Raw genomic sequence first — 13,633 nt, 5'->3', positions numbered from 1 at the left:
CTAAAGGGTAGAGCTGCCGCTTTCAAGGAACGGGACTCTAACCCGGACGCTTATAAGAAATCCCGCTATGACCTCCGACGAACCATCAAACAGGCAAAGAGTCAATACAGGTCTAAGATTGAATCGTATTACATCGGCTCTGACGCTCGTCGGATGTGGCAGGGCTTGAAAACTATTACAGACTACAAAAGGGAAGCACAGCCGCGAGCTGCCCAGTGACACAAGCCTACCAGACGAGCTAAACCACTTCTATGCTCGCTTCGAGGCAAGCAACACTGAAGCATGCATGAGAGCACCAGCTGTTCCGGATGACTATGTGATCACGCTCTCCGTAGCCGATGTGAGTAAGACTTTTAAGCAGGTCAACATTCACAAGGCCGCAGGGCCAGACGGATTACCAGGACGTGTACTCCGAGCATGTGCTGACAAACTGGCAAGTGTCTTCACTGACATTTTCAACATGTCCCTGACTGAGTCTGTAATACCAACATGTTTCAAGCAGACCACCATAGTCCCCGTGCCCAAGAACTCTAAGATAACCTGCCTAAATGACTACCGACCCGTAGCACTGACGTCTGTAGCCATGAAGTGCTTTGAAAGACTGGTCATGGCTCACATCAACAGCATAATCCCAGAAACCCTAGACCCACTCCAATTTGCATACCGCCCCAACAGATCCACAGATGATGCAATCTCTATCGCACTCCACACTGCCCTTTCCCACCTGGACAAGAGGAACACCTACGTGAGAATGCTATTCATTGACTACAGCTCAGCATTCAACACCATAGTGCCCTCTAAGCTCATCACTAAGCTAAGGATCCTGGGACTAAACACCTCCCTCTGCAACTGGATCCTGGACTTCCTGACGGGCCGCCCCCAGGTGGTAAGGGTAGGTAACAACACATCTGCCACACTGATCCTCAACACGGGGGCCCCTCAGGGGTGCGTGCTCAGTCCCCTCCTGTACTCTCTGTTCACCCATGACTGCATGGCCAGGCACGACTCCAACACCATCATTAAGTTTGCCGACGACACAACAGTGGTAGGCCTGATCACCGACAACGATGAGACAGCCTATAGGGAGGAGGTCAGAGATCTGGCCGTGTGGTGCCAGGACAACAACCTCTCCCTCAACGTGACCAAGACAAAGGAGATGATTGTGGACTACAGGAAAAAAAAGAGGACTGAGCACGCCCCCATTCTCATCGACGGGGCTGTAGTGGAACAGGTTGAGAGCTTCAAGTTCCTTGGTGTCCACATCACCAACGAACTATCATGGTCCAAACACACCAAGACAGTCGTGAAGAGGGCACGACAAAGCCTATTCCCCCTCAGGAGACTAAAAAGATTTGGCATGGGTCCTCAGATCCTCAAAAAATTCTACAGCTGCACCATCGAGAGCATCCTGACTGGTTGCATCACCGCCTGGTATGGCAACTGCTTGGCCTCTGACAGCAAGGCACTACAGAGGGTAGTGCGTACGGCCCAGTACATCACTGGGGCAAAGCTCCCTGCCATCCAGGACCTCTATACCAGGCGGTGTCAGAGGAAGGCCCTCAAAATTGTCAAAGACTCCAGCCACCCTAGTCATAGACTGTTCTCTCTGCTACCGCACGGCAAGCGGTACCGGAGTGCCAAGTCTAGGTCCAAAAGACTTCTCAACAGCTTCTACCCCCAAGCCATAAGACTCCTGAACAGCTAATCATGGCTACCCGGACTATTTGCACTGCCCCCCCACCCCATCCTTTTTACGCTGCTGCTACTCTGTTAAGTATTTATGCATAGTCACTTTAACTCTACCCACATGTACATATTACCTCAACTACCTCAACTAGCCGGTGCCCCCGCACATTGACTCTGCACCGGTACCCCCCCTGTATATATAGCCTCCCTACTGTCACTTTATTTTACTTCTGCTCTTTTTTTCTCAACACTTTTTTTGTTGTTGTTTTATTCTTACTTTTTTTGTTTAAAATAAATGCACTGTTGGTTAAGGGCTGTAAGTAAGCATTTCACTGTAATGTCTGCACCTGTTGTATTCGGCGCATGTGACCAATAAAATTTGATTTGATTTGATTTGATTTGATCCCCCCTTTCCCCTGGTATCCCTCCCTCTCTCTCCTTCTCTCTCCATCCCCCCTTTCCCCTGGTATCCCTATCTCCGCTTCTCTCTCCATCCCCCCTTTCCCCTGGTATCCCTCCCTCTCTCCGCCTTCTCTCTCCATCCCCCCTTTCCCCTGGTATCCCTCCCTCTCTCTCCTTCTCTCTCCATCCCCCTTTCCCCTGGTATCCCTCCCTCTCTCTCCTTCTCTCTCCATCCCCCCTTTCCCCTGGTATCCCTCCCTCTCTCTCCTCCTCTCTCCATCCCCCCTTTCCCCTGGTATCCCTCCCTCTCTCTCCTTCTCTCTCCATCCCCCTTTCCCCTGGTATCCCTCCCTCTCTCTCCTTCTCTCTCCATCCCCCCTTTCCCCTGGTATCCCTCCCTCTCTCTCCTTCTCTCTCCATCCCCCCTTTCCCCTGGTATCCCTCCCTCTCTCCGCCTTCTCTCTCCATCCCCCCTTTCCCCTGGTATCCCTCCCTCTCTCTCCTTCTCTCTCCATCCCCCTTTCCCCTGGTATCCCTCCCTCTCTCTCCTTCTCTCTCCATCCCCCTTTCCCCTGGTATCCCTCCCTCTCTCTCCTTCTCTCTCCATCCCCCCTTTCCCCTGGTATCCCTCCCTCTCTCTCCTCCTCTCTCCATCCCCCCTTTCCCCTGGTATCCCTCCCTCTCTCTCCTTCTCTCTCCATCCCCCCTTTCCCCTGGTATCCCTCCCTCCCTCTCTCCATCCCCCTTTCCCCTGGTATCCCTCCCTCTCTCCGCCTTCTCTCTCCATCCCCCTTTCCCCTGGTATCCCTCCCACTCTCTCCTTCTCTCTCCATCCCCCTTTCCCCTGGTATCCCTCCCCCTCTCTCCTCCGCTCTCTATTCCATCACCTCTCTATCTTCTATGGTCCTCTCCATTCCATCACCTCTCTCCTCCGCTCTCCATCCTCCCTCTCTCTCCTCCGCTCTCCATTCCATCACCTCTCTATCTTCTATGGTCCTCTCTATTCCATCACCTCTCTATCTTCTATGGTCCTCTCCATTCCATCACCTCTCTATCTTCTATGGTCCTCTCCATTCCATCACCTCTCTATCTTCTATGGTCCTCTCCATTCCATCACCTCTCTATCTTCTATGGTCCTCTCCATTCCATCACCTCTCTATCTTCTATGGTCCTCTCCATTCCATCACCTCTCTATCTTCTATGGTCCTCTCCATTCCATCACCTCTCTATCTTCTATGGTCCTCTAATTCACTGAGGAGTAGCATCCTTTGAAAAGTACTAGCATAAAATAATTCTACAGATGGTGGTAGTAGAGATGTATACTGCCATCTACTGGCACTGGTAGGTAGTGTCCTGGCTTTAACAAACGGTACATCTAAGGTGTGTGAGAGAGAATATTATGTGGATATCTTTAGCTATTGTTTTCATTTAGGGTGGCAGGAAGCCTAGCGGTTAAGAGCATTGTGCCAGTAACCGAAAGGTTGCTGGTTCGAATCCCCGAGCCGACTAGGTGAAAAATCTGTCGATGTGCCCTTGAGCAAGGCACTTAACCCTAATTGCTCCTGTAAGTCGCTCTGGATAAGAGCGTCTGCTAAATGACTAAAATGTAACAAGGCACTTAACCCTAATTGCTCTGGATAAGAGCGTCTGCTAAAATGTAAAATATATATTGGTCCAGGCAATATGTATACCAAATACATTTACGTTTTAAACATCTCGTTCCCCAGATAGTCGTGGGGGTGAGTCTCGTTCCCCAGATAGTCGTGGGGGTGAGATTAATAAAGGTTCCTTGTGTCACATTTCCAAAGAGGATTTACCACAAAAAATCTAAAGAAAGTTTGTTCTGAAGCGTCTGTCCTTTATCTGAGAGATATAAGAAAGATCAGGAAACATTTTGTTATTTAACCCCTTATTTTTGGCACTAAACAGTCTCCATATATACACTACCAGTCAAAAGTTTGGACACACCTACTCATTCAAGGGTTTTTCTTTATATTTAATATTTTCTACATTGTAGAATAATAGTGAAGACATCAAAACTATTAAATAACACATATGGAATCATGTAGATACCAAAAAAGTGTTAAACAACTCAAAATATATTTTATATTTGAGATTATTCAAATAGCCACCCTTTGCCTTGATGAAAGCTTTGCCCACTCTTGGCATTCTCTCAACCAGCTTCATGAAGTAGTCACCTGGAATGCATTTCAATTAACAGGTGTGCCTTCTTAAAAGTTAATTTGTGGAATTTCTTTCCTTCTTAATGCATTTGAGCCAATCAGTTGTGTTGTGACAAGGTAGGGGGGTATACAGAAGATAGCCCTATTTGGTAAAAGACCAAGTCCATATTATGGCAAGAACAGCTCAAATAAGCAAAGAGAAACCACAGTCCATCATTACTTTAAGACATGAAGGTCAGTCAATACGGAACATTTCAAGAGCAGTTTCAAAAACCATCAAGCGCTATGATGAAACTGGCTCTCATGAGGACCGCCACAGGCATGGAAGACCCAGAGTTCCCTCTGCTGCAGAGGATAAGTTCCTTAGAGTTAACTGCACCTCAGAAATTGCAGCCCGAATAAATGCTTCACAGAGTTCAAGTCACAGACACATCTCAATATCAACTGTTCAGAGGGGACTGTGTGAATCAGGCCTTCATGGTCGAATTGCTGCAAAGAAACCACTACTAAAGGACACCAATAAGAAGAAGAGACCAGCTTCGGCCAGAAACACGAGCAATGGACATTAGACCGGTGGAAATTTGTCCTTTGGTCTGGAGTCCAAATTGGAGATTTTTGGTTCCAAACGCTGTGTCTTTGTGAGACGCGGTGTGGATGAACGGGTGATCTCCGCATGTGTATTTCCCACCGTAAAGCATGGAGGAGGAGGTGTTATGGTGTGGGGGGGGGGTGCTTTGCTGGTGACACTGTCTGTGATTTATTTAGATTTCAAGTCACACTTAACCAGCATAGCTACCACAGCATTCTGCAGTGATACACCATCCCATCTGGTTTGGGCTTAGTGGGACTATAAATTGTTTTTCAACAGGACAATGACACATACATGTTATTCAATCATTGCACCCACACTACTCGCAAGCGTCTGCATGGCCAGGCGCTAACATGCTACCCAGACCGCACGCGCACGTGCGTCCATGTGCACCATCGCGCGCAAGTTGATTTTGTCCCCCCCACACCAGACGCGATCAGGACACGCAGGCTGAAATATCAAAATAAACTCTGAACCAATTATATTAATTTGGGGACAGGTCAAAAAGCATTAAACATTTATGGCAATTCAGCTAGCTTGCTGTTGCTAGCTAATATGTCCTGGGATATAAACATTGGGTTGTTATTTTACCTGAAATGCACAAGGTCCTCTACTCCGACAATTAATCCACAGATAAAATGGTAAACCAAGTTCAGGCTTCTTCTTCTTCTTCTTTATATGTCAGTTGGCAACCAACTTTAAGATGCATTACCACCACCAACTGGACTGGACTTTAAGATGCATTACCACCACCTACTGGACTGGAGTGTGATCAGCATGTCATCATTCCACAGAGGGGTAATAATAGTTTGCAGGCCAAACCGGACGCTACTACAGACGACCTTTCACCTTTCACCTTTCACCACATATGCGGAAGTGTTACATAGGTGGATGTGGTGTTTGAGTATTTCTGTCTGTAATAAAGCCCTTTTGTGGGGAAATAACTCATTCTGATTGGCTGGGCCTGGCTCCTCAGTGGGTGGGCCTATGCCCTCCAAGGCCCACCCATGGCTGTGCCCCTGCCCAGTGATATGGAATCCATAGATTAGGCCCTAATTAATTTATTTCAATTGACTGATTTCCTTATATCAACTGTAACTCAGTAAAATCTTTGAAATTGTTGCATGTTGCATTTATATTTTAGTTCAGTATAATATGAAAATCGAATTCAAAAATACCAATACTGTTTTCAGTTCGACATCTGCTTTCAAAAGCAGCTCAAACTAAAATGTAATAATGAACTATTGACATTGAATTCTACCTTGAAAATATACCGTGCATTATATATTTTGGATACTTCAAGGGGTTTGAAAATTCAAAATGAAATAGCAAACGTATCCTTGGTATGACCTTCTTAAAACAATTCCCCCCTCCCTTATGGGTTAACGGCATTTACCGTTGTGCTCTCATTGAAACAATGAAATCCGATTTGCAATATACTGTTCGACTTTTTCTTTCAAAAGCAGTTCAAACATAGAACACAACGACACAATATTAGCTGCGGCCGACAGAGGGAGCCCTCTGCATGAACGGTGTTCACAAATCTCGCGAGAGTTGAGTTGGTGAAACCGCTTCCTCGTTCACCGCTTGAACATTACAGTAGCTGAAAAACAATCTTAGACAGCTGTTCATTATTCACTTTTGGTCAAGACACTAATGAGAGGCGTTCGAGGAGCGGCTTTACTTACTTTGCTGTCGGTAAGCAGAATAACTCATTGTGTTTCAATGTCTTTAATTCTATAATCATCCAACGTTGCGGATATACAGGTTCGGTGATGACTTGTGTAGATACTGTATCAAGCGACGTTTCTGGCGGATAAATCACTCTTTCTTTGATGCATTTTCAAAACGAAACCTCAGTCTTGGAGAACTACTGGGCGTGCATGCTTTCGTTCCACCCAAGCATTAACAAGCATGATTAATCATCAACTATCTATGGTTTCTGCACCTTCATTCTTTTTATATACATTTGATTCACGTGTAGTGCTGGGGTGGAATAAAAACCTGCACACAGTTGCTCTCCAGAGCCTTGGTGGGCGTGGAAGTGTATGTGTGTGAGACGGGACGGCAGTAGGTTCTAGTACGGTAACATAAATAAGGATATTTCAAGCTAGAATCCAACAGAGTAAAAACAAGCATATATTGTGGATTCTGATGGGGTACGACAGTTGAACTATCATCATGAGGCATTCATAAGTTACAGTATATTCTTCAAGAATCAATAGGAGCACATCACAGGAGGCTGGTGGCACCTTAATTGGGGAGGACGGGCTCATAGTAATGGCTGCACCTTAATTGGGGAGGACGGGCTCATAGTAATGGCTGCAATGGAATAAATGGAAAGGTATCGAACACATCGAACACATGGTTTCCATTCCAGGGCAATGGAATAAATGGAAAGGTATCGAACACATGGTTTCCATTCCAGGGCAATGGAATAAATGGAAAGGCATCGAACACATGGTTTCCATTCCAGGGCAATGGAATAAATGGAAAGGCATCGAACACATCGAACACATGGTTTCATTCCAGCCATTATTACGAGACGAACACATCGAACACATGGTTTCCATTCCAGCCATTATTACGAGACGAACACATCGAACACATGGTTTCCATTCCAGGGCAATGGAATAAATGGAAAGGCATCGAACACATCAAACACACGGTTTCCATTCCAGCCATTATTACGAGACGAACACATCGAACACATGGTTTCCATTCCAGCCATTATTACGAGACGAACACATCGAACACATGGTTTCCATTCCAGCCATTATTACGAGACGAACACATCGAACACATGGTTCCATTCCAGCCATTATTACGAGACGAACACATCGAACACATGGTTTCCATTCCAGCCATTATTACGAGACGAACACATGGAACACACGGTTTCCATTCCAGGGCAATGGAATAAATGGAAAGGCATCGAACACATCGAACACATGGTTTCCATTCCAGCCATTATTACGAGACGAACACATCGAACACACGGTTTCCATTCCAGCCATTATTACGAGACGAACACATCGAACACATGGTTTCATTCCAGCCATTATTACGAGACGAACACATCGAACACATGGTTTCCATTCCAGCCATTATTACGAGACGAACACATCGAACACATGGTTCCATTCCAGCCATTATTACGAGACGAACACATCGAACACATGGTTTCCATTCCAGCCATTATTACGAGACGAACACATCGAACACATGGTTTCCATTCCAGCCATTATTACGAGACGAACACATCGAACACACGGTTTCCATTCCAGCCATTATTACGAGACGAACACATCGAACACATGGTTTCCATTCCAGCCATTATTACGAGACGAACACATCGAACACACGGTTTCCATTCCAGCCATTATTACGAGACGAACACATCGAACACATGGTTCCATTCCAGCCATTATTACGAGACGAACACATCGAACACATGGTTTCCATTCCAGCCATTATTACGAGACGAACACATCGAACACATGGTTTCCATTCCAGCCATTATTACGAGACGAACACATCGAACACACGGTTTCCATTCCAGCCATTATTACGAGACGAACACATCGAACACATGGTTCCATTCCAGCCATTATTACGAGACGAACACATCGAACACATGGTTTCCATTCCAGCCATTATTACGAGACGAACACATCGAACACATGGTTTCCATTCCAGCCATTATTACGAGACGAACACATCGAACACACGGTTTCCATTCCAGCCATTATTACGAGACGAACACATCGAACACATGGTTTCCATTCCAGCCATTATTACGAGACGAACACATCGAACACACGGTTTCCATTCCAGCCATTATTACGAGACGAACACATCGAACACATGGTTCCATTCCAGCCATTATTACGAGACGAACACATCGAACACATGGTTTCCATTCCAGCCATTATTACGAGACGAACACATCGAACACATGGTTCCATTCCAGCCATTATTACGAGACGAACACATCGAACACATGGTTCCATTCCAGCCATTATTACGAGACGAACACATCGAACACATGGTTTCCATTCCAGCCATTATTACGAGCTGTCCTCCCCTCAGCAGCCTCCTGTGGTACACATCATTCATTTAGAAGTCAAAAAATGGATGTAGCAACTGCAGGTTGCCCATTCTAACCGTGAGACAACTAAGTGTTCCATATTTTGTCCTGTTTCCAGATCTACCTCCCGCCGGTCCAGATGACTTATATCTTTGTCTATGGGACTCTGAAGAAGGGTCAGCCCAACTACTTCAGGATGCTGCCGGACCAGGGGAACGGGAAGGCGGAGTTCTGTGGTCACGCCCGCACCGTAGACAGCTACCCGCTGGTGATCGCCGGGAAGTACAACATCCCCGCCCTACTGAACCGTCCCGGGGAGGGCCACAGGGTCCAGGGGGAGGTGTACAGGGTGGATGACACCATGCTGAGCTTCCTGGACACCTTCGAGGGCTGCCCGACCATGTACCAACGCACCTCCGTTCAGCTGGAGCTGGAGGACTGGAAGGTAGAGGGGAGAGAGGGGAGCCCAGCGTCTGGCAGCATAATGGAGGCCTTCCTCTACAGCACCACCTCCTACCAGCCTGCCTGGCTCCAACAGACCTTCTATGAGAGCTACGACGCCTACGGAGACCACGGGTTGGTGTACGTCAACAGGGAGGACCGAGAGTTCCACTAAAGGATGTATAGCCTGGGGGGGCCATCGTGCCACGTAAAGCACCATGTCGACATGATCGCACCAGCAGGTCTGAGACCTGGCTAGAGGAAAGACAGGATAGGGTTTTTTAGATGTGATGACTTGGTACTGTTGTTTTTACAATGACCTACTTTTTACTGTCTTCTTCTGAAGAGACCTGAATTCTACAGCTGTTTTCCTACAGTAGATAGACGACTCATAAGAGTGCAGTCCAGAGTTTTAAAGTATCTTCCATACAGGGTCTAGTCATGTTCTTCAGCTCTTATAGATGTTTTCTGAAGGTTGGACATGCCTCTGCTTTGACCCACTGTATCATTGGTGCTGTAGTTGTTCTGTATTTCATTGGTTCAGTACTACCTAACTCTACTGTACTTCTACATACAGTTGAAGTCAGAAGTTCACATACACCTTAGCCAAATACATTTATACTCAGTTCCTGACATTTAATCCTAGTAAAAATGTCCTGTCTTAGGTCAGTTAGGATCACCACTTTATTTTAAGAATGTGAAATGTCAGAATAATAGTAGTCATTTATTTCAGCTTTTATTTCTTTCAGCATATTCCCAGTGGGTCAGAAGTTTACATACACTCAATTAGTATTTGGTAGCATTGCCTTTAAATTGCTTAACTTGGGTCAAACGTTTCGTGTAGCCATCCACAAGCTTCCCACAATAAGTTGGGTGAATTTTGGCCCATTCCTTCTGACAGAGCTGGTGTAACTGAGTCAGGTTTGTAGGCCTCCTTGCCCGAACACGCTTTTTCAGTTCTGCCCACAAATGTTCTATAGGATTGAGGTCAGGGCTTTGTGATGGCCACTCCAATACCTTGACTTTGTTGTCCTTAAGACATTTTGCCACAACTTTGGACGTATGCTTGGGGTCATTGTCCATTTGGAAGACCCATTTGCGACCAAGCTTTAACTTCCTGACTGATGTCTTGAGATGTTGCTTCAATATATCCACATAATTTTCCTTCCTCATGATGCAATCTATTTTGTAAAGTGCACCAGTCCCTCCTGCAGCAAAGCACCCCCACACCATCCCCCGTGCTTCACGGTTGGGATAGTGTTCTTCGGCTTGCAAGCAACCCCCTTTTTCCTCCAAACATAACGATGGTCATTATGGCCAAACAGTTCTATTTTTGTTTCATCAGACCAGAGGACATTTCTCCAAAAAGTACGATCTTTGTCCCCATGTGCAGTTGCAAACCGTAGTCTGGCTTTTTTATGGCGATTTTGGAGCAGTGGCTTCTTCCTTGCTGGGCGGCCTTTCAGGTTATGTCGATATAGGACGCGTTTTACTGTGGATATAGATACGTTTGTACCTGTTTCCTCCAGCAAATTATGTCAATTAGCCTATCAGAAGCTTCTAAAGCCATGACGTCATTTTCTGGATTTTTCCAAGCTGTTTAAAGGCACAGTCAACTTAGTGTATGTAAACTTCTGACCCACTGGAATTGCGATACAGTGAATTATAAGTGAAATAATCTGTCTGTAAACAATTGTTGGAAAAATTACTTGCGTCATGCACAAAGTAGATGTCCTTACCGACTTGCCAAAACTATAGTTTGTTAACAAGAAATGTGTGGAGTGGTTGAAAAAAACGAGTTTTAATGACTCCAACCTAAGTGTATGTAAACTTCCGACTTCAACTGTATGCATCCCTTCCTCTTACCTGACCATGTAATGTGACCTAGCTAGGGTCAGATAATGTTGTTTGGCTACTCAGTATCAGAAACTGTTATGCTAACAGAACATTAGCTAGAAAGCACTTTAGACTGAATGTCTTGGGACACGTAATAATAAATCCCTCTATGAAAGAAAAACTGTCTTATCACTGTCCATTAGTGGGACAAGACATAGACAATGTTGTTGAGAGTCCATTAGTGGGACAAGACATAGACAATGTTGTTGAGAGTCCATTAGTGGGACAAGACATAGACAATGTTGTTGAGAGTCCATTAGTGGGACAAGACATAGACAATGTTGTTGAGAGTCCATTAGTGGGACAAGACATAGACAATGTTGTTGAGAGTCCATTAGTGGGACAAGACATAGACAATGTTGTTGAGAGTCCATTAGTGGGACAAGACATAGACAATGTTGTTGAGAGTCCATTAGTGGGACAAGGCAGTCCATTAGTGAGACAAGACATAGACAATGTTGTTGAGTCCATTAGTGGGACAAGACATAGACAATGTTGTTGAGTCCATTAGTGGGACAAGACATAGACAATGTTGTTGAGAGTCCATTAGTGGGACAAGACATAGACAATGTTGTTGAGAGTCCATTAGTGGGACAAGACATAGACAATGTTGTTGAGTCCATTAGTGGGACAAGACATAGACAATGTTGTTGTGTCCATTAGTGGGACAAGACATAGACAATGTTGTTGAGAGTCCATTAGTGGGACAAGACATAGACAATGTTGTTGAGTCCATTAGTGGGACAAGACATAGACAATGTTGTTGAGAGTCCATTAGTGGGACAAGACATAGACAATGTTGTTGAGAGTCCATTAGTGGGACAAGACATAGACAATATTGTTGAGAGTCCATTAGTGGGACAAGACATAGACAATGTTGTTGAGAGTCCATTAGTGAGACAAGACATAGACAATGTTGTTGAGAGTCCATTAGTGAGACAAGACATAGACAATGTTGTTGAGAGTCCATTAGTGGGACAAGACATAGACAATGTTGTTGAGAGTCCATTAGTGGGACAAGACATAGACAATGTTGTTGAGAGTCCATTAGTGGGACAAGACATAGACAATGTTGTTGAGAGTCCATTAGTGGGACAAGACATAGACAATGTTGTTGAGAGTCCATTAGTGGGACAAGACATAGACAATGTTGTTGAGAGTCCATTAGTGGGACAAGACATAGACAATGTTGTTGAGAGTCCATTAGAGGGACAAGACATAGACAATGTTGTTGAGAGTCCATTAGTGGGACAAGACATAGACAATGTTGTTGAGAGTCCATTAGTGGGACAAGACATAGACAATGTTGTTGAGTCCATTAGTGGGACAAGACATAGACAATGTTGTTGAGAGTCCATTAGTGGGACAAGACATAGACAATGTTGTTGAGTCCATTAGTGGGACAAGACATAGACAATGTTGTTGAGTCCATTAGTGGGACAAGACATAGACAATGTTGTTGAGAGTCCATTAGTGGGACAAGACATAGACAATGTTGTTGAGAGTCCATTAGTGGGACAAGACATAGACAATATTGTTGAGAGTCCATTAGTGGGACAAGACATAGACAATGTTGTTGAGAGTCCATTAGTGAGACAAGACATAGACAATGTTGTTGAGAGTCCATTAGTGAGACAAGACATAGACAATGTTGTTGAGAGTCCATTAGTGGGACAAGACATAGACAATGTTGTTGAGAGTCCATTAGTGGGACAAGACATAGACAATGTTGTTGAGAGTCCATTAGTGGGACAAGACATAGACAATGTTGTTGAGAGTCCATTAGTGGGACAAGACATAGACAATGTTGTTGAGAGTCCATTAGTGGGACAAGACTTAGACAAAGTCCTCCATTGTTACTCATTCATTATAGACTGATATCATACTCATTAGTTCCACATTAATTCTTATACCATTGGTTATACACTGCTCTTCCCATGACACAGACTGACCAGGTAAACCCAGGTGAAAGCTATGATCCTGTCGAAAGGGGTGATGTGTACGCGGCAGGACACAGAGGATCAAGATGACTACTTTACTTCAAGTTAACACGCACAAAACACTGGAGGAGTAACACGCTCAGTGCGTAAAAGGCGAACTAGATATGCCGAACATCAAACAGGACAAAATGACAATAACACACAAAGGCCAAACGTAAAACAAGGGAACTTATATGTTACACAATCAACACAAAATAAGTAACAGGTGTACAAACTAGACAACACAAGACAAACACCGAAACATCGATCGGCAGCAGCTAGTACTCCGGGGACGACGAACGCCGAAGCCTGCCCGAGCAAGGAGGAGGAGCAGCCTCGGAGGAATCCGTGACAGATCCCTTATTGA

At 45.1% G+C, this 13,633-nt stretch overlaps 1 protein-coding gene across 1 annotated transcript; it reads left to right on the top strand.

The window, feature by feature from the left end:
- The first annotated feature begins 6,443 nt into the window (after positions 1-6,443).
- On the top strand, positions 6,444-11,399 carry LOC311118348 (gamma-glutamylaminecyclotransferase-like). The gene is made up of 2 exons (XM_084193161.1): positions 6,444-6,558; positions 9,069-11,399. The coding sequence occupies exons 1-2, from the start codon at positions 6,517-6,519 to the stop codon at positions 9,564-9,566; spliced, it is 540 nt and encodes a 179-aa protein (XP_084049287.1). The 5' UTR covers positions 6,444-6,516; the 3' UTR covers positions 9,567-11,399.
- Positions 11,400-13,633: the final 2,234 nt, after the last annotated feature.

Source organism: Coregonus lavaretus, assembly GCF_964263955.1.
Source record: "Coregonus lavaretus genome assembly, contig: HAP1_SCAFFOLD_1408, whole genome shotgun sequence".
Taxonomy (NCBI): domain Eukaryota; kingdom Metazoa; phylum Chordata; class Actinopteri; order Salmoniformes; family Salmonidae; genus Coregonus; species Coregonus lavaretus.
This window is presented reverse-complemented; position numbering and strand designations above follow the sequence as displayed.